This window comes from Mauremys reevesii, linkage group 15 (genome assembly GCF_016161935.1).
Source record: "Mauremys reevesii isolate NIE-2019 linkage group 15, ASM1616193v1, whole genome shotgun sequence".
Classification (NCBI taxonomy): Eukaryota; Metazoa; Chordata; order Testudines; family Geoemydidae; genus Mauremys; species Mauremys reevesii.
The window spans coordinates 29,330,020-29,351,756 of record NC_052637.1 but is presented as its reverse complement, the minus strand read 5'-3'; the positions used below and the strand labels follow the sequence as shown (position 1 = coordinate 29,351,756).

At 48.4% G+C, this 21,737-nt stretch overlaps 2 protein-coding genes across 6 annotated transcripts in view; one reads left to right on the top strand and one right to left on the bottom strand.

Moving 5' to 3' along the window:
- The window catches only part of PRPSAP1 (phosphoribosyl pyrophosphate synthetase associated protein 1), a 45,420-nt gene extending 45,189 nt beyond the window's left edge, over positions 1 to 231 (bottom strand). Inside the window, exon 1 of one of the 2 annotated variants that reach the window (XM_039500477.1) lies at positions 191 to 231. The gene's annotated coding sequence lies outside the window, so the exon portion shown is untranslated. Of the gene's footprint in view, positions 1 to 163 lie in introns of both variants that reach the window. The other variant, XM_039500470.1, reaches the window with a different exon arrangement.
- The window catches only part of SPHK1 (sphingosine kinase 1), a 67,587-nt gene that overhangs the window by 2,112 nt on the left and 43,738 nt on the right, over positions 1 to 21,737 (top strand). For all 4 annotated transcript variants that reach the window (XM_039500466.1, XM_039500469.1, XM_039500468.1 and 1 more), the window contains exon 2: positions 321 to 503. In XM_039500466.1, the coding sequence (XP_039356400.1) occupies positions 496 to 503 (8 nt within the window). In that variant the 5' untranslated portion in view covers positions 321 to 495. The remainder of the gene's footprint in view (positions 1 to 320; positions 504 to 21,737) is intronic.

Here is a 21,737-nt window from a genome sequence, read left to right as displayed (position 1 = left end):
CAAATTCCTCATCCCCAGCCCCACCCCACAGCCTGCACCCCAACCCCAATTTTGTGAGCATTCGTGGCCTGCCATACTATTTCTATTCCCTGATGTGGTCCTCAGGCCAAAAAGTTTGCCCACCCCCGCTTTAGCCCAAGCTGCAATCAAGAAGCCCCTTAACCTGAGCTGCCGTGCTCCAGTACTGGACCTGGGTTTCCCAATTCCTTTGCAAGGCCCCCAACCACTGGCCCATCCTTCCTCCATAGGTTCAGTAAGGGGGCTTGCCATAATAAGTAGACGCAAGGAATGGCTAAGAGAATGTTCCTTTGTTTGTCCAGTGTTCTACAGCTCTTAATTCCAGCACTTACCTGTGTGTGTGCTCCGACTGCCATTAGGTGGAGGGAGTAGTTGGAGCAGATTGGCAGAGTTGTTACTGTGAAAGATGAGAGCTGATCTTGCCTCAGGGATTGCCATCAGTCTGGTGGCATAAATGTCAGTGATCTCCAGGGATCAATGAGAGGGTAAGTGAAAGGAATGTCGGTCTCAGAAGAAATCCTCAGGGCGAGGTGAAGGAGGTTGCCCTGGTGGAGCAGTTGTGGGGAGAAATTGTTGAGAGACGGGGACATTTGTGGGGGGTGGGAATGACACAGATGGCTTCACTTCCCTTCAGCCTCCCACTCTGCAAATCTGGGGTGGTTTGTGTGGAGTAGGTTTGTTTGTTGAGTGTTTGAATGAAGCAAGTTTTGCTTCAGTAAAGAGAAGGATTTTGTCCTACAGTGCTCAAGTGCTTTGTTCCCAGAATGGGCTGTAGCGTCTGTAAGGGCAGAGTGATAATATGGGTGTTACTGGCATATTGAGGCATGGCTTGGGGAGGGTAGAGTTAAGATTGCATTGCAGGACTCATATGTGCCTTGTCTCTGTATTTCCTGGTTTTCAGGGGTTTACATTTCTGTTACCTTAACCCTTCACTTTCTGGTTTCAGAGGTTTGAGCTCTAACTCGGCATTCACAAAGTTCTGGGGCAGTTAATTTCCTTGGGGTTGTTTGTTTGTTTTAAATAATTTCTCATCACGTTCATTTACCACAGCCCAGGTGTCCCCCTCCACTGCCTCTGGCTCCTTGGCCATGACTGGACCAGCCACAGAAGACGCTGGATGCACATTAGTCCCTTCACTGCCTCTGCATTGCCCCTTTGCCTCCCAGCCGTTGGTCTGGCCCACACAGATCCTTCCTGCCCATCCTTCTCCTCCATCCCACGGGCAGAGCTGGTTTTGGTGTAGCCCCACAGATTGAGGAGCTGGACAGCGAACGCAGGCACTAACATGGAGTTAGTTGAGGCGTATTTTGAAGAGGGAACAAACTTTGCAGGACATAGATATGGGGAGAGGCTTGGTGGGTCAGAGCTGAAGCCCCCTTTACCTCCCACACCACGCAGCTTTAGGGTTGCCAACCCTCCTGGTTTGGCCAGGAATCTCCCAAAATCGGGCTTGATCTCCGGGAGGCTACTGAAGACAATCTGGGAGATTTTAGGCTGCTAAAAGTCCGGCGGGCGCAATGGGGCTAAGGCAGGCTCCCTACTTGCCCTGGCTCCATGCTGCTCCTGGGAGCAGCAATATGTCCAGCAAAGGCTCATAGGTGGAGGCACAGCCAGGGCATCTCTGCGTGCTGCCCCCGCCCCGAGCGCTGACTCCACAACTCCCATTGGCCAGGAATGGGAAACTGCGGCCAATGGGAGTTGTGGGGGCAGTGCTTGCAGGTAGGACAGCGCGCACAGCTGCCTGGCCACCCATGAGCCTAGGAGCCACTGCTGGACATGCCACCGCTTCCGGGAGCCACCTAAGGTAAGGACCACCCAGCCGGAGTCTGCATCCTGAATCCCCTCCTGCACCTCCATCCCCTGCCTCAGCCCTGAGCCTCCTCCCACACTCAAACTCCCTCCCAGAGCCCTCACCCCGAACCACCTGCCCCAGCTTGGAACCCCCTTCTGCACCCAAACTCCCTCCTGCACCCCAACCCCCTGCCTCAGCCCCCTCCTGTACCCAAACTCCCTTTTGGAGCCTGCATCCCGACCGCCCTCCCGCACCCCACAACCTCCTGCCCCAGCCCGGTGAAAGTGAGTGAGGGTGGGGGAGAGCAAGCAATGGAGGGAAGGGGGCTGGAGTGGGGGCAAGGCCTCAGAGAAGGGGCGGGGCAAGGGTGTTTGGGTTTGTGCGATTAGACAATTGCAACCCTATGCAGCTTTGACCCTCTTTTCCTCTCTACACTCTCCTGCACTGCTCTGCCCTCCCTTCTTTAGAAGCAGTAGCCTGTTTGGGGCAGGACAGAGACCTGGTGTTCCTTCCACTGATCAGGGAGGAACTGTTGAGGGCTGGAAGGCAGGAACGAGGGAGGGTGTTAGGTAACTCCACACTGCTCTTCCCCTCCAAATACGTTACTACAGGAGAGCATGCCCAATTTTCTCCCATTGTGGCTTCTGCTCTGTCAGCACTACTAAGTTCCCATTGAGCAAACATCCCTTTGAGGAGGGATCGCAACTGCCAAAAAACCAAGCAAACGCAGGGCAGCAAGTGTCAAAGTCCAGGTCAACCGCTCGGGCTCACCCTCTGAGGCTGAAAATACCACAGTAGACATTCCTACTTGGGCTGGAGCCCGGGCTGTGAAACCCAGCGACAGGAGGTGGGTCTCGGAGCTCAGGTTCCAGCCCCAGCGGGAACATCTACACTATTTCTTTTAGCCCTGTAAGTGCAAGCTCCATGAGCCTGAGTCACCTGACCCGGGCTCTGAGACTCGCTGCCACGGGGCGTTTATTGTAGTACAGACGTACCCATAGAAAAGCTACATTTTTGGAAATGCAGTTCTAGTGAAAGCTCAAGTCATCACACTGGGTTTTCAAAAACATTTGTTTGGAAGATCTACACTAGGAAGGGTCATTGTCTCTGGGTGTTCTAGCCCCTCATTAGCTGGGCCTGAGCTAGGCCAAAGGGCAAAGGTTAGCAAAGGGACGGTTTTTTAGGCTTTGGAGATGAAGGGGGTTTTGAAGAGGAAATGACTGAAGAGTGGGGTTAGCAGTCTTGAACCGGGATTGGTATGGCACACCTAGGGTACAGCATGGTAAAATGTAGGGAGATAGGAATGAGACAGGGAAAGAGCAGGCCAAGACTGGTCAGCCCGTGAAACCTTGTTAGGGGTTGAGCTGAAACCACATTCAAACTGGTGTGTGCATACGAGACCTTCATTTCAGATAGAGACCCGGGACAGTTAAGGAGGCCACACTTAAAACAAAGCCTAACAGAGTCTGCTTAGAAACTAGCACCATGTGGGCGGGGCTTCCATGGGGTATTGTGACCAGGTGCAGTGACTGTGCGGGAGAGAGGGATGACACAAACCGAGAACAGACAAGACCAGAGAGAGAGGCTGAGGGCCTCGAACTCTGGAATCACCTCCCCACTCTTGGTCTGATAGAGCCCACCTCTGTTGACCTCCAAGGCAGACTGCAAAGTTGACCTATTCTCCCAGGCTTTGGAGAAAACGGGGGGATTTAGTCTGGGAGCGCAAGGCAGTAAAATCTCATTACACGAACAAGTAACAAGTAAGGGGGGTATCATTCAGTTAATAAAAATCTACAGAATCATAATTGCAATGGCATCACCCTCTGTCATATGGGGGGGACTTGCTGTCCCCCGACTTCCAGCTCCAGGTCCTCTGGTTGGTGGAAGTTTTGAAAGTACAGTGTTGTTAGAAATGGGTCAAGTTGGGTATCATCTGAAAGCCCTTTCTCCCACAAACACAATAGTACCAAACATGACAAACCTAGAACAATTATGTAGATATATAGTACAGAAAATGTTTACAAAAATCAACATTTTAAATTATACTTTAGCACAGGGTTGCATTGCTTACATAAAAAAAAAAAAGACACTGACATTGGCTAATCCTACGGAAATTAGCCTTGACACATAGGACTGAAAACCTTTCTCCATCAAAGCCATCATCAGTGTCATCTCTGACTAAGACACCATTGCTAGACATGTTTGTCAGAGTTCAGGGCAACTGCACCTGTATTCCCCCTCAGTGGCCCAGCCAGAGCACCTGCTCTTGGCTTTCAGCTCCCCAGCTGTTGCCTCTTTTGGGTGGAAACACACATCTCGCTCTTCTGCCTGGGGTATTCCCAGGCTGGACAGTTCCCTGCCTTCACTGTGTCATTCCCAGCACAGACAGGTTGTCCTAGGACGGGGGTGGGCAAACTTTTTGGCCCAAGGACCACATCTGGGAATAGAAATTGTATGGCGGGCCATGAATGCTCACAAAATTGGGGTTAAGGTGCAGGAGGGGGTGAGGGCTGTGGTTGGGGGTGCGGGCTCTGGGGTGGGGCCAGAAATGAGGAGTTCAGGGTGCAGGAGGGGGCTCTGGGCTGAGTCAGGGGAGTGGGGTGCAGGGGTGGAGGTGAGGGCTCCAGCTGGGGTGCGGGCTCTGGGGTGGGGCTGGCGATGAGGAGTTTGGGGTGTAGGCAGGGGCGCTTTCCCAGGGGCGCAGCTGGGGGGCGGTGGACCTGCCCAGTCATGCCCTGGAGGTCCACCACGGAGCCTCGACGACGGACCTGCCCGCAGAGGCATGACCGTCGCTGGTTCGGTCCCGCTCCGGCTCGACCTCCCTCCCGCATGACTGCGGCAGCTCAGCCAACCGAGCCGGGACCAGCGAACCGCGCGCCGCTGGAGGAGGTCCAGCTGAGCCGCGATCGCGATCCCTCCCTTCGTCAGTCCAGTCCGCGCCGCGCCGCTGCTCCGGGCCTCTCGGCGCATGATGCATGGGCGCGGCGGCGGGGCGGCGGCCGCGCCCCTGGGTGTAGGAGGGTGGTGCTCCGAGCGGTTCTTACCTCAAGTAGCTCCCAGAAGCAGCAGCATGTTCCCACTCTGGCTCCTATGCAGAGGCGTGGCCAGGTGGCTCTGCACGCTGCCTTGTCCACAGGCACTGCCCCTGCAGCTCCCATTGTCTGTGGTTCCTAGCCAATGGGAGCTGCGGGGGTGGCACTTGGGGCAGGGGCAACATGCAGAGCGGAGCCCCCTGGCTGCCCCTATGCATAGGAGCTGGAGAGGAGCTATACTGCTGCTTCTGGGAGCCATGTGGAGAGGCCCCTGACCCTGCTCCCCAGCTGTAGTGCCGGAGCAGGGCCATGCTGCTGCTTTCGGGAGCCACATGGAGCGACCCCTGACTCTTCCGAAGCTTGAGGGACATATTAAAACGCCTGGCAGGCTGGATCTAGCCCGTGGGCCATAGTTTGCCCACCCCTGGCCTAGCAGCTCGGGTTCAAATACTGGCAGGAGCAGAGGGGTCAAGGGATGGATGGAATAGGAGACAGTATCCAAGATATGGCCACACAGAATTCCAATAAAGGAATTTAGAGGTGGGTGCAGATTGGCCTGTCCTGCTGGGATGATTCGTTTGTTCCTCTAGAGTCTAAATCACTTTCCCATAGGAGATTAGTGCTGTGAGAGGCATTAAAGGACAGTCCTGAAGGTTGCCAGTCCTATGGGTCCTGTAGAAAAACCTCTCTCTATCCTTGACTTTTGCCTCAGTCCTGACCTGCAGGCTACAAAATCTTGAAGCACTACAATTGGTCTCCGTACCAGTCTCCATGTCTCTTTCAATTCTTGGCCTCTGTGCTGAGGCTGCTAACAACGTAAACTGCCAGTTGGGGCATTGGTTTCTGTGCCGGGTATGTTTCTGTCTCGGGAACTGGCCTGAGAAACATCAGATACTGCAAAGTACCAGGCACCCTCAGCTCCCCTGGGGATAGATCAAGGGTCTCAGCCTGTCACAGGATTGGGCCCTGAAGGATTTATTTGATAATTAAGTATGCAGAGTAAATGTTCTATTGCAATAGAACCTCACAAAATTCTACCCCCCACTTCTCTAGGGCAAGGAATTGGTTTTCAGCTGATGGGCAAGTAAAAGAGCATTAATTTTATTATCCTCATTGGAGGGGTAGCACCAAATGTCTTTTGTCCTGGGCAGTAGGTTTTCCTGACAGTTTTCCAACACAGCCATTAGGTAAGTTCATTATTATACAACTGGGCCTATTAGCTACTGGCCTATTTTCCTGGACAACATGCAGAGAGTTACAGCATGGTTTTGCAGCTACACAAGAATTGAGAAGAGGGGACTCATTCAGGACCTGCCAACTTTGCCAGTATTCTTTTAAGACTCTTTGGAGAACGCAGATCCCTATAATTCTTCACCCTCCTCCTAAGTATTCGTGCAATGGGCAGTGTGGAAAGTGCTGGCCTGCTAAGGGTTAGGATGCAGAAAAGCCCCATTACAGGCCGTTGTCTCTCTGCTTTCCACAGCATTGTCTCTTTTCAGGAACACTATATTTAGCCAGCAGCTGCAACGGTCTCTTCCAGTCTCAGGCTCCCTGGAGTGGACATGCATTACTGTTGGTTAGTTAAATGCTGTTTCTCTCCAAACACTGCTAGCATGCTCCATCTCTAATGTCAATGACAAGGAGAGCGGTTTGATACACTGCCGCTGCATCTGCTCTCACAGACAATGGCTTAAAACAGAACCTCAGGCTAAATTCACTGCAGTGCAGGTGTGACTTCAGTTTGGTCCCTCATCTGGAAATGTGACCACACCTGCCACTAACAGCCCGCCTTTGGTTCAGGAGGAGGTATTGTGTAGTCACCATACTAAATGAGCTTGGAAAAGATTAGATCAGAGGTAGCCAATTATTTTTTGTCAAGGTTCAAATGTCTTGGTCAAGGTATAGTCAAGGTCAAGACTCCAGATAAAATAATAATAAAAAACAATAACAACAACAACAATACTAATTAATAATAATAAGTAAATAAAAAGATTCTGGGGTCCATTCAAACGTGTCTGGTGGTCCAGATTTGGCCCGTAGTCTGCCTATTGACTATTGCCTGGATTAGATTTTAAGTATCAGTAATAGTCAATTTCTCCCTCCACCTAAAAATCTATTGGGGCGGAGGGGTACCAATGGTTAAATCAAATATTACAGAGAGTGGGGGAAGCTGGAGGGTTTTTTACACTACTTGTGGGCTAATAGAGGATGACACTAACCCTCAGCCGAGAAGCAACCCAAGGCCCAGTGCCAAGTCAGGTCTGTTTTGAGAATTTGGATGCATGCAGTGAATCTCCCATAGAGAACCAGTCTCTGGAGTTTGTTCGAAGCTGTAATGAGTGGAAAACTCAGAAATAGATTTTCACAATGCATGCTGTGTTGTTGTAGCTGTGCTGATCCCAGGATATTAGGTGATATTTTTTATTGGACCAACTTCTGTTGGTGAGAGAGACAAGCTTTGGAGCTTACACCGAGCTTCACCTTGAATGGTCCCATGAAATACCTGCTAACTACTTATGCTAAACAATCTATTCCACCCCTCTATGGAGCTGTGACACTCATGTTTCCCAGACCTGAAGAAGAACTCTGTGTAGCTCGAAAGCTTGTCTCTCTCACCAGGTCCAGTCAAAGGTATTACCTAACCTTACCCACCTCGTCTCTCTAGATTTTACAATATTCATTGTCAGACCTGGACAAATGAATTTCTAGCCAGGGGCTCTAAAATACTTACTAGCTTAAATGGTTTTAATTTTCTGGTCATTCAAGGGTGTCAGATGATGGAAATCAAAGGAAATGTTGGGAACAAATGTCAACAGTGTCCTTTGAAATTCATTTTTTAAATGTACCCTTGCAAGCCAAGCCATGGTCCAGGTCCTGGTCCGGCATGGTGCTGAGAGCCCTCCAGCCTGCTAAGTCTATGGGGGTTGAGGGTACTCAGACATATATAGGCCTGTGGCCTGCCAGGTCCTCAGTTATCTGATGTACCATCAATCCTGGGAGAGTGATAGATCAGCCAATCAGGGCCTCATGTTCCAGGGAGGCCAGCTCATTTCTTGGCTCAAATCTCCTGCTGATACATGTCACCTGCAATCCTCTGTAGTGTTTGTGGAGCTTCCCCTTCTCCCCATTTCAGCCCAAGAGCACATGAGGGGTTTAGTTTTGTTGTTGATCCAGGCTACATTTGATCTTCATTTGTCTCTAGTTTTACACAGTGTTGGTCACTCCATCCTCCTGCCATGGGTTTCGAACATGGCATTCCAAGGTGAAGTTGACCAACCATCGGCATGGATTTGGCCATGGGCTTGTTGAGTTACTTGCCACTCCTGGGCAATCTCATTGTTCCCCGCAGGAGTTCAGCTGACTTCCAGGGTCTTTTCAGAATCCAATTACAGCTCTTTTGCCTGTAGTCCCAGGAGGCACTTCCCAGTCCCGCCACAGGTCACCGGCGGGAAGCAGCCCTCCTGGTTCCCTTGTAATGTCAGTTTGCCTAATCCGAAGTGGAGATGGGGAGGAAAAGCTAGTCATTGCCTGTAGCTAGGCTCTCGTTCTACTGGAGCTCCCCAGCAGCCGCCTTACGCTGAGGCAAACTCCCCATTTCCAGGGCCAGTTTCACCTTTTTACACTCGCGTTCACCATGTGGTGCACGTCCAGCAGGTGCCCCTAATGGGCGCTGCCTCAGTGCAGGCACACTCGTTAACCTTCCTGTCAGTGGGAGGGGGGCATGTCCCATCACACTGGGGCTTAATACCACCACTAGACCCCCTCCCCCCAGGACTAAAGTGCTCAGAGAAGTGCAGTGTAGGAACCTGTACAGAATAAAGAGTCTGTTCTGTGCCCTGAGGATCCCCATTTTCTGCTGCCCTCTTATCCCATTTTGTCCCCTCAACCCTTAGTACCAGGACTTTACAGTAACGTAACCCCATGATGGCTAATCACACTGCCTGCCACACTGACCAATATCGTCCTGTTGTCCACGTGTACTCCCTCGTCCGCCTAGATCCATCTGGTATCTCTCATCTTGTAATTAGACTGGGAGCTCCTCGGGGCAGAGACGGTCTTTTGGTTCTGTTTGTCCAGCGCTTAGCAAAATGGGTCCCGGTCCAGGACTGGGGTTTCTAGGTGCTCCGATGATACACACAATAAATAATTAATAATAATGCTTTCCTACCACTGCAACCCTTGATTTGCTACAGTTATCCTGTTTTGTCTGTGGCCATTCTTCAATCTATTATTCCTGAACCAAACTGTAGACTCCTCAGGGCAGGGACCTGCTCTAGACTCGTGAAGCTCTGAGGAGGGCTGGATTCCCTTTGGCATCTGTCAACATTGTTTAGTCACCTGGAAGGTGACATGACATGAGACCCTCCCTTCCCCAGAGTGTGAGCGTTCAGTCCCCTGGCGCAGGCTTTATGGAACATTTTAAAGTCCACATTGAGAGGTGTTGAGTCTTCCTTGGAAATAATGAGAATACGGTGTACAAGGAGGAGACCCCATACTCCCCTGCCTTCCCTGATCCCAAGGGGAGGATAAGGAGGATCTATATGGTACTAACCATAGGTTTAAACAGTACATAGAGGCTTGAAAATGTCCCAAGGGTCCTAGACACTGGCATGTGATCAGATGCAGTAAGGTGATCCCTGAGGGACACAGCCCCTAATGAAGCCAGCACGCAGGAAGAGTATCTTGAGTGACTAGGACAACCAAGGCAGATCTTGTCCCACTTCTCCCTGCCCCAGGCGGTGGGATTACGGGTCTCTTGGTCAATTACATCACGTTTCCCCTCATTGTGACATTTGGTGGAATTTAACTAACTCCAGCACCAGTTCACGTCCTTCCCCTTTCCAGCTTACTACATCCCAGCCAGCTAGGTACCGTACTACCATTCCATAACCTAGAATCTGACCCCGAGTCAGGCTCATTGGTCCCCTTCCATCATCGTGAGTAAGAAACGTTCCATGATTAGGACTCAGTGGCTGGGTTACATTTGTACAAGTCAGGACAGACTCTAGCTCACTCACTTTCCTCTAGCAGCATCAGCTTTTTGTTTGTATTACCACCATGTTTGGAGGCCTGGCCCCATTGTCCTAGGCACTGTATAGACACATAATCGGAAACAATGCTACCCCAAAGAGATTACATTCTAAACAGACAAGACAGACAAAGGAAGTCTTCATTGCGGAGAAACTAAATGGATTCTTTGCAGATTCCCAGACCTGAGCTGGCTTTGTAGGTGACAAATCTGAGGAACTGTCACAGATTGAAGTGTCACTAGAGGAGGTTTGGAATTAATTGATAAACTCAACATTAACAAGTCACGGAACTAACCAAGGTTTGTAACCTGTCCTTTAAATCGGCTTCAGTACCCAATGACTATATTTAAAAAGGGCTCTAGGGTGATAATTAGTTGAAACAATAGTAAAGAATAAAATTGTCAGACACATAGAAAAACATAAACTCTTGAGCAATAGTCAACATGGTTTCTACCAATCTATTAGAGTTCACAAACATGTGGACAAGGGGATCCGGTGGACATAGTGTGTAGAGATTTCAGAAAGCCTTTGACAAGGTAAATTAAGCTGTCATGGGATAAAAGAAAAGGTCCTTTTCATGGGAGAACTGGTTAAAGGACAGGGAACAAAGTGGGTAGAATGAATGGTAAATTCTCAGAGAGGGGAGGGTAGGTAACTAGTGTTTATTCAATTTATTCATAAATGATCTGAAAGTTTGCAGATGACACCAAACTACTCAAGATAGTTAAGAAAGATCTCACAAAACTAAGTGATTGGGCAACAAAATGGCAAATGAAATTTAATGTGGATAAATGTAAGTAATGCACATTGGAAAAAATAACCCCAACTATACATACAACATGATGGGGCTGGAAAAGATCTTGGCGTTATCGTGGATAGTTCTCTGAAGATAAAAGCAAACAGGATGTTAGGAATCATTAAAAAGGGATAGAGAATAAGACTGAGAATATATTATTGCCCTTATATAAATCCATGGTACGCCCACATCTCGAATACTGTGTACAGAAAAGATATTCTAGCACTAGAAAAGGTTCAGAAAGAGCAACTAAAATGATTAGGGGGTTTAGAGAGGGTCATATGAGGAAAAATTAAAGAGGCTAGGACTCTTCAGTTTGGAAAAGAGGAGACTAAGGGGACATGATAGGTATATAAAATCATGAGTGATGTTGAGAAAGTGGATAAGGAGAAGTTATTTACTTATTCCCATATACAAGAACTAGTTTAAAACAAATAAAAGGAAGTTCTTTAAGTCCATGATGGAGATGGATCACCTGGCATTGGTCACTGTCGGTAGACAGATACTGGGCTAGATGGACCTTTGGTCTGACCCGGTACGGCCTTTCTTATGTTCTTATGTTCTTATGTTCATCCCTATTTTATATAGAGGAAGCTGAGGCCCAGAGAGATTAAAGTGACTTGCCCAAGGTCACACAAGAAGTCAGTGGCAGAGCCAGGAATGGCGATCAACCCGGTCTAGTGCCTTAACCACAAAATCATCTTCCCTTGTGATGCTAAGAAGAGTAGCAGTTTAGTTGTGTCAATAAAATGAGTTGATGTGACTCAAAGACAAACAGGGAACAGAGATACTGAGTGAGAAGGTCCACTTTTATAGAGGCACTTTTCTGGACATGATGATGATGTTCGTCCATCGTGTTCGAAGAAGACCTTGACATCTAACAGGTTGTGAGCTGTCCATGGTGCGTCCGCAAATGGCTGGTAAGGCCAATACGGGCACGGAATGTTCTGCCACATGACATACCAATACTTTAAACATCGGCTCGAGCCATTTCAGGGGTTACAGGTCCGCTTGCATTTTAAATACTTTGGTGTAACAGAAATAGGTGTCGATTGCTCTACAGCAAAACCCTTGATCCTCACATCCTTGCCTGTGGCCCAAGATGCCTCTTTCACACTGCAGTCAGAAACCTGCAATAGCAGAGATGATTGTTCCAGCAATGTCCCTTCTCCTGTGTCCCCTGGAATTTCCTAGGAGCACCTCTGCCTTCTCTTCCCTTACCCAAGATATTGTTTTGGGTCTTTCACTCAGGCATCACTTGATCAGGTTATTTTATTCCTGCTTATCCCTCTATATATTCAGAGTGAGACACAGAAATCTTGGCTCCACATGCTGATTTGTGTTCAGATTTTAGGTTTTAAAAAAAGAAAGCCAATGGGATCAGCTGCCTGGATTTGCTGATTGCCTTGAAGGAGAAAATAGCATTTTTAATAACTTGTTCTAATGCAGCCAGGCATGCTACACTAATCTGGGCTTTAGGGCAACAAGCAATGAGAACCCTCAAATCCAGTCAGAATCACTGCACTCTCTGCTTGTCAGGTCACAGAAACCCCCCTTGCTCCCAGTATTTTCCCCCTTCCAAATATAGAGGGTTGAGCTCATGAATGTTACAATAATAGGAAACCTTCTCATTTAGAAGGATGTCGATGTCCTCTCCCCTTACTGAGGGACACAATCATCTAACATCGGTCACAGTCACCTTGTGGCCAAGATGCTGCAATTAAGAACATCACTAATTTGCAAATGTTGACCTTCAAAAGGAAGAGCTCTGGGGAGGGGGAGGGGAGCAAGTTATTTTAGGAACACAAATTAGAAAACAAAGCAAGTACTTTTGCATAAGCTCTTGGAAAGCTGTCTCCCCCACCTCCCCCGATGTCGTCATGCATCCCATTCTTGGGATGTAATGGGCCATCCACTCCCTTTCTTACCAAGCTTCTTGCTTTAGCTGGAAGTCATCTCTTTGGGTTTCCTAGTTGATGTGAAATGAACTTCAAGAAGCAGCTGCACAGAACCTCCTCAAGGCGGCAGCAGCATGCCTCAAAAATAGGCCCCAGCAACTGCACATAGAAAAGGATATCATGGTTGCAGATGCATCAAGATGAACAGGTGATCTTCCCCTGGGGCAGGACAGACACATAATCCCCCCAACATATCACATGGATATTAGGCTTGATTTTAGCCCAAAAGCCAAGAAGGGTCTGAATTAGCCCTCAGAAGTGAGACACCCGCTTTTCACACAGTATGGAGCCAAATGAACACCTGTAAAGCCAGTGGAATTACCCTTGGGATGGATTTGGCATGTTGTGGATATATATATAGGAAGTGACATGGTCTAATGGATTAGGAATGGGAGCCAGGAGTCCTAGCATCCATTCCCAACTCTACCAACGAGTGCTTGGTAACCCTGGGCAAGTCACTTAGCTTTCTGTGCCTCAGTTTCCCCATCTGTACAGTGGGGCCAATGATTCCTACCCACCTTTGCAAAGTGCTTTGAGATGAACAGTGCTATAAGGGCTAAGTCTAACAGACATATAGAAATAATACCTAGCGCTTTTCAGCAGCAGATCTCAAAGCACGTTACAAGCAGAGGTAAGCATCATTATTGTTATTATACAGGTGGGGAAACTGAGGCCCAGGAGGGGAACATGATCTTCCCAAGCAGGCCAGTGGCAGAGCCAGAAAGACACCGTAGAGCTCCCAAGGCCCAGCTAGTGCTCTATCCACTAGGGAACACTGCCTCACTACGTAGTTTAACCCTCTATTTTTTAAAATCTAGACAATGACATTGGTTATAAACCAGATCATGTGACCTTAAGCAAGCAATGCTATTTCTCCCCAACAGCCACCAAGGGGAGCTAGACTACAGAGCAAGGGAAAAGAGACTCTATTATATGTCTGATGTCACACACACACACACCCCAAGCCTGCCTCCTTCCTCTTCATTACACTGAACAGGTAACAGTGCTCAGATGCAACAGTATCGATGGGCACCATAGAAATACCTGTGCTAGATAGAAGTGACTGCCAGCAGCTGGGAGCACCAACTCCTAAAATCCAGTATCCCTTGCTTTCCCCATTCTCCTTCGGGGTCTGCAGTGACACTGAATGGCCCTGAACTGGCAATCAACCCCACCCTCACTGTCATGGGTGCCACTTCAGCAAATACGCTGCCCTGTGCAGAAGTTCTCTCTAAAAAGCAAAACCCATCAGAACACATATCACGCCTACGAGAACCACCCCAAAGTGGAACTACGCTAAGAGATCACCTTTGATTCTCCATATTTAACAAAGCTGGTGACATACAGAGCTCTGGAGCTTCTTTGTTCTTGGCCCTGGTCTTCACTACGAGTTTAGGTCGAATTCAGCAGCATTAGATCGATTTAACCCTGCACCTGTCCACACGATGAAGCCATTTTTGTCGACTTAAAGGGCTCTTAAAATCGATTTCTGTACTCCTCCCCGACAAGGGGATTAGCACTGAAATCAACATTGCCAGGTCGAATTTGGGGTAGCGTGGACGCAATTAGACGGTATTGGCCTCCAGGAGCTATCCCAGAGTGCTCCATTGTGACCGCTCTGGACAGCACTTTGAACTCAGGTGCATTAGCCAGGTACACAGGAAAAGCCCTGGGAACTTTTGAATTTCCTTTCCTGTTTGGCCAGCGTGGCGAACTCAGCAGCACTCAGCAGCACAGGTGACCATGCAGTCCCCACAGAATGTTTCTACGCTCCCCTTATCATCTCCGTCCCTGAGGTTATCGCAGATTAGAAGGCGAAAAAAACACACTTGTGATGACATGTTTTCCGAGCTCATGCAGTCCTCCCGCAGTGATAGGGCACAGCATAATGCATGGAGGCCTTCAGTGGCAGAGGCCAGGAAAGAATTGCTGTGTTTGCTTAATGGCAAAAGTATCGTGCCTCACTAGCGATCCTGCTTGAGCCAGGTCGCTGTGTCACATGCACTCTGCGCTGGGTCAGCCTTGGGCAGGGGCATGACCACTTTGTGAGCAGAAAGGCCATAGATATAGACATTGCATTAGGTAGCTTCTGTAGCTAGAGAAAACATTCCTGTGCATTTGGCAAAGTCTGTGGCAAAAAAAGAGAAGCCCCATAATGTAGTGGTTATCATGTTCACCTAACATGCAAAACATCACTGGGTGGAAACAGGTCACTGTTCCTTTTTCTGATTCCCCTCCTGCATTTTTAGTCTTAGAACAGACCGCGCTGTGAAATTTTACTTTGAATTATATCAATTATGAGTTAAATAATGTGGAAGCTCTCTCTAAGTTATAGTCCCGGGTTCCTTACCCTTTCAGCTGCTCTGATAAATTAATATTTTTGTTAGAGGCAGGGGAAAATTTTCATGAAGCCTTTTATAGAGACTAATGCTATCTAGGACTCTGAAATAATCTTAACATGGCCCATAGAGTGCAATCCTTCATTCTTGATTTGTCATTCCACAAGCTGAACTGCTCCTTCCTACTGTCCAGGCTTCATGAGCCATGGGAGCAAGGGGCAGGCTGGGGTAGGTGCGACCCCGTGGTAATGCCGGCTGGGTGAGCAGCCTGAGGCAGAAGCCTCCAGCTCACATGATATTCCAGACAGGACTGAATCTCCATCAGACGAAACTTAAAGAAGAGAAAGACCTGGAGTCCCTCCCATTCGGTGCTCTAAGAGGAGGATAGCCATGTCTGTCCAGGCACCCCTCATCAACCTCACCGAGCTCTGCCAGCTGAGCGGGACCCTGGCTGGCAGGAGCCGGCAGACGGAGCCCCAGACCGGCAGCAGGCTGAGCCACACAGCCCCGCTCAGCCTGCTGCCTGCCTGGGGTTCCAATCATCCAGGCAGGCAGCAGGCTGAGCAGGTCCAGCAGACGGAACCCCGGAAAAAAGGCGCAAAATGATTGTCTGCCGTTGCTTTCATGGAAGAAGGCAGGGAGGGGGGCCTGACGACATGTACCCAAAACCGCCCACGACAAAGTTTTTGCCCCATCAGGCATTGGGAGCTTAACCCAGAATTCCAATGGGCAGCAGAGACTGTGGGATAGCTACCCACAGTGCACTGCTCTGTAAGTCGATGCTAGCCGCGGTAGTGAGGACGCACTCTGTCTCCACCGACTTAATGTGCTTAGTGTGGACATATGCAATAGACTGTATAAAATCGAATTCTAAAAAATCAACTTCTATAAAATCGACCTAATTTCGTAGTATAGACATACCCTTAGAGTAATTTCAAGGGAGATGATGGGAAATCCCTACTGGCATTGAAGGTGATAGCAAGCAAATATCTTGTCCTTCTGGGAAAACTTCATCTTCAAGTACTGCACAGTAGCGGTTCACTGCCATTCGCTTCAGAATCGGTGAATCCCCAAATTAAAACCAGAGATCCCAATCCCCTGGACTTCGAGGGAGTTTCATTCAGGATCCAAATACTGCAACTCTGGTTTATTTTTATAGGGCATTGGACTGCAAGACTGGATCCACCACTCAACCTCAGACCAACCGGGGGAAAGTTGAAATTATGATTCAGTTTCAGATCCAAGCTTTGTGATTCAAGCTCATCTCTATTTATATTCACCCCAGTGCCTGGTGCCTATAAATACATTTTATACTAGAGACACTCCATTCCCTCAAATACTGTTTACACGATGTACAGATATGGGGTTACTATAGTTAAGGCTTCTTCAGCATCATCATCATCTTTTCATGCTAGACCAGTTTCTGCAACCCCTACTCATGCTGAGTAGCCCTCACTAAGGCAAGCAGTGCCACTAACATCAAAGAGGATACTCCCTTGGGTAAGGGTTGCAGAATCTGGCCCTTTGATTCTTGGTCAAGAGCAAATTTCTTTCATCATAGATTCCAAACTGTTTGGCCTTTTGAGTTCTGTGGAAACAAAAGCCACCCGCACCACCAAATTATTTACAAATAGGTTAAGATGGGCTCAGATTTGTATCTTATTTTAAATATGGCCGTCCGTCCACATGGATCTCTCTTTCTTCTTCCTGTTACAAACTAAAGCAATCCTTTCTCTGCTGTAAACGCCCCTGGTTGGTAGGCACCAGCTGGAGGTCTTCTTTAGGATCATTTCAAACGGCAGTTTAGGATGAAGAGCTCCTAAGCACACGTGGCTCCTGCGTAGGCCCTTGTGTCCAAGATTCATGAATGAAGAAACCTCTAACTAATTTAGACTCTCCTGTCACAAGGCCATAGATATAGACATTGCATTAGGTAGCTTCTGTAGCTAGAGAAAACATTCCTGTGCATTTGGCAAAGTCTGTGGCAAAAAAAGAGAAGCCCCATAATGTAGTGGTTATCATGTTCACCTAACATGCAAAACATCACTGGGTGGAAACAGGTCACTGTTCCTTTTTCTGATTCCCCTCCTGCATTTTTAGTCTTAGAACAGACCGCGCTGTGAAATTTTACTTTGAATTATATCAATTATGAGTTAAATAATATGGAAGATCTCTCTAAGTTATAGTCCCAGGTTCCTTACCCTTTCAGCTGCTCTGATAAATTAATATTTTTGTTAGAGGCAGGGGAAAATTTTCATGAAGCCTTTTATAGGGACTAATGCTATCTAGGACTCTGAAATAATCTTAACGTGGCCCATAGCGTGCCTTCTTGATTTGTCATTCCACAAGCTGAACTGCTCCTTACTACTGTCCAGGCTTCATGAGCCATGGGAGCAAGGGGCAGGCTGGGGTAGGTGCGACCCCGTGGTAATGCCGGCTGGGTGAGCAGCCTGAGGCAGAAGCCTCCAGCTCACATGATATTCCAGACAGGACTGAATCTCCATCAGACGAAACTTAAAGAAGAGAAAGACCTGGAGTCCCTCCCATTCGGTGCTCTAAGGGGAGGACAGCCATGTCTGTCCAGGCACCCCTCATCAACCTCACCGAGCTCTGCCAGCTGAGCGGGACCCTGGCTGGCAGGAGCTGGCGGACGGAGCCCCAGACCAGCAGCGGGCTGAGCCGTACAGCCCCGCTCAGCCTGCTGCCTGCCTGGGGTTCCAATCATCCAGGCAGGCAGCAGGCTGAGCAGGTCCAGCAGACGGAACCCCGGAAAAAAGGCGCAAAATGATTGTCTGCCGTTGCTTTCATGGAAGAAGGCAGGGAGGGGGGCCTGACGACATGTACCCAAAACCGCCCACAACAAAGTTTTTGCCCCATCAGGCATTGGGAGCTTAACCCAGAATTCCAATGGGCAGCAGAGACTGTGAGATAGCTACCCACAGTGCACTGCTCTGTAAGTCGATGCTAGCCGCAGTAGTGAGGACACACTCTGTCTCCACCGACTTAATGTGCTTAGTGTGGACATATGCAATAGACTGTATAAAATCGAATTCTAAAAAATCAACTTCTATAAAATCGACCTAATTTCATAGTATAGACATACCCTTAGAGTAATTTCAAGGGAGATGATGGGAAATCCCTACTGGCATTGAAGGTGATAGCAAGCAAATATCTTGTCCTTCTGGGAAACCTTCATCTTCAAGCACTACACAGTAGCGGTTCATTGCCATTCGCTTCAGAATCGGTGAATCCCCAAATTAAAACCAGAGATCCCAATCCCCTGGACTTCGAGGGAGTTTCATTCAGGATCCAAATACTGCAACTCTGGTTTATTTTTATAGGGCATTGGACTGCAAGACTGGATCCACCACTCAACCTCAGACCAACTGGGGGAAAGTTGAAATTATGATTCAGTTTCAGATCCAAGCTTCGTGATTTAAGCTCATCTCTATTTATATTCACCCCAGTGCCTGGTGCCTATAAATACATTTTATACTAGAGGCACTCCATTCCCTCAAATACTGTTTACACGATGTACAGATATGGGGTTACTATAGTTAAGGCTTCTTCAGCATCATCATCATCTTTTCATGCTAGACCAGTTTCTGCAACCCCTACTCATGCTGAGTAGCCCTCACTAAGGCAAGCAGTGCCACTAACATCAAAGAGGATACTCCCTTGGGTAAGGGTTGCAGAATCTGGCCCTTTGATTCTTGGTCAAGAGCAAATTTCTTTCATCATAGATTCCAAACTGTTTGGCCTTTTGAGTTCTGTGGAAACAAAAGCCACCCGCACCACCAAATTATTTACAAATAGGTTAAGATGGGCTCAGATTTGTATCTTATTTTAAATATGGCCGTCCGTCCACATGGATCTCTCTTTCTTCTTCCTGTTACAAACTAAAGCAATCCTTTCTCTGCTGTAAACGCCCCTGGTTGGTAGGCACCAGCTGGAGGTCTTCTTTAGGATCATTTCAAACGGCAGTTTAGGATGAAGAGCTCCTAAGCACACGTGGCTCCTGCGTAGGCCCTTGTGTCCAAGATTCATGAATGAAGAAACCTCTAACTAATTTAGACTCTCCTGTCACAAGGGCGCTTTGGCCCCATTGTCGGGGGCTATGTTCAGCTAAAACAGCTGCAGTTTGGTTATAGGATTGGGAGACTTTCCCCCAGAGATTGCTGGTTCAATTCTGACCCACATCAGCAGTGCCATGACTTGTCACGCTCAGCCTGGAAGCCAGTGAGGTTTTTTGTTCCCACTGCTGTCCTTGGGAAGCTGATCCAGAGCTTCGCTCCTCTGATGGTTAGAAACCTTCGCCTAATGTTGAGCCTAAACTTGTTGATGACCAGTTTATATGCATTTGTTCTTGTGTCCACATTAGGGCTTAACCTAAATAACTCCTCTCCCTCCCTGGTGTTTGTCCCACTGATGAATTTATAGAGAGCAATCATATGTCCCCATAGCCTGTGTTTGGTTCGACTACACAAGCCAAGCTCTCTGAGTCTCCTCTCATTAGGTAGGTTTTCCATTCCTCTGATCATCCCAGTAGCCCTTCGTTGCCCCTGTTCCAGTTTGATTTCATCTTTCTTAAGCGTGAGAGACCAGAACTTCACACAGGATCCGGATGAGGTCTCCCCAGTGCCTTGTGTAATGGTAGTCAGTGAGCAGCGAAGGAACAGAACAACCTGCTCCTCCCAGGGGAATTTTCTCATTCTCAGTTTTCCCCCTCCCTTTCTGGCCTGGACCTTTCAAAGACCCTTATAGGGAAAAGACAGCAACAGGGACTTACAGTGCAGCGGGACGCTCCAGGGCTCTCCCATGCAGCAGTTACAGGGCAGCCATTTTACTACCAACAGTTTCCTTCATTTAACTGTCTGATTTGGTAGCTCCCAACTGACTCATTGGACTTTGCCTCCACCTACCCCAGGCACAGCACATCTCACAGAGGCTGCCAATAGGAGAGGTGGCACTGGCATCTCCCTCAGACCTCTGGCCTTGCTATCTCCACTGCAGACAGAGCAATGGAGATGAATGTCACCCCAATTGAAGATTTTCCTGAATCAGTTTGTACCATCTGGACTCTCGTATCCAAAAGCCATGATGACCAAATATCCCTTATGTTTGCTGGGAGCAAGGTTTAGTGGAACACTAGACTGGAAATGAAAACATTCAGAACCTTCCTTTGTTTGTTTTAAGATCCGTGGTTGTATTTTATCTCTAGATCACCATTTCTTTGTGCCTTTCTGGATGGGACTGAGGCTCCATCCCATGAAGCCAATGTACCGACTCCCATTAACTCCCGTGGGACTTGGATCAGGCTCTGTGTGAAATTAATTGGTGGTTTCAATCCCCGGGGGATGGGCATCCACATCACGCCAAGGAGCCTATTATGGTAACTAGCAGTAATTGGCACCACTGTGACAGCAGACTCAGTACAGGGCAGAGGCTCCACTGGGCCACTAATGGGGTCAGAGAGGCTGCACTACCTTCAGCTGTGTCTACACTGGGATTTCTTTGCTAAGATTTCCCCACCATTGCTACTGCTGCTTCTCCACTGCCAGGAGCCCTAGATTAAAGAAGGGGGCAGCAGCCAGCATTTTAAGCACCGTGTTGTATTGATTTGCTCTGAGCAGGTGCGATGTGGCTTTAAAACACCTGTGGGTCCCCTACATTAGAGTTCCCACTGCTGAGCTGGTGGGAAAGCCAGCATGAGCATTTCATAGAGTCAGTCACTTTTGTGCTGCCCACTGGAAAAGATGGGAGGACATCAGCTTCATTCCTTTCTTTTTGGAAATTGGGACAATCAAGTTTTACCTTTGTGGCCAACTCAAGAAGTGATTCTGTTTCCTTGCGGGTTATTTACTCTCCAAGTTCCCTGCCTTGTACGATGCAGAGACCTCCTCGTCAGCACAATCAGCATGGAAAGCAATGCTGAGATTCACGAGAGTTTCTTATTTCGTTATCAGACAGGCAGGATTAGGAGGGAGAGGTCAGGTAGCAGTGCTGGGTTTAAGCAGGTTTAGCTCCTTTGAACAAGGCTTATCTGGGATCTGTGTCACTGACTGGTTGGCGGTGGAATTATTTACTGAACAGACGCATGCTGGTTGGGGGAGTTTGGGGCCTTTAAAATATTAAGGAGTTCATGGAGGGGGGAAAAACGCCCTATTCATTGAATTTCACATGTGAACGAATCTTGCAGAGTAGTTTCCTGTAACCCCACACCTCTTAATACTATTCAGTGGGCCAAAATTTTGCTCTGCTAGCCCAAGTTAAACTGCCAGTGAAGTCAGAAGGCCTTTGGCTGTAGGGTTTACTTTTTTATTCTGTGTATAGGGATGGTTTTGTACCTAGGTGCCTAGATCCCGCTGGTCCTTTAGTGGTGGGGAGGGCAGACACCTTATCCAGATCCCTGGGTCTGGAATCGCTCGTGAAACGCAGGCCAGGTTCCCTGTGAGCAGCTGCTCACCCCTTTCATCAGATCCAGGTCATGCTTTGAACAAGCTTGGCCTGAGTTATAGGTCACACTGCAAACAGCCCAGGCTTAGTGGGTGTGGCTGAGTGTCACATAGAATTTATCATTTGATCCTGAAATGCAAAACCGAGTGCAAAGCACCAATGTGAAACAAAAGAGAAAAAGGGATCACTTACACCTGGCAGCCGCCCGCCCCCATTCCCCTGCTCCCTCACACTAACCCACCCACACCAGCACCTAGACCCGTAGTCACCTGGGTCTCTCTCTTCCTCTGGGTTACAAGTGCTGCAGTGGGGCATT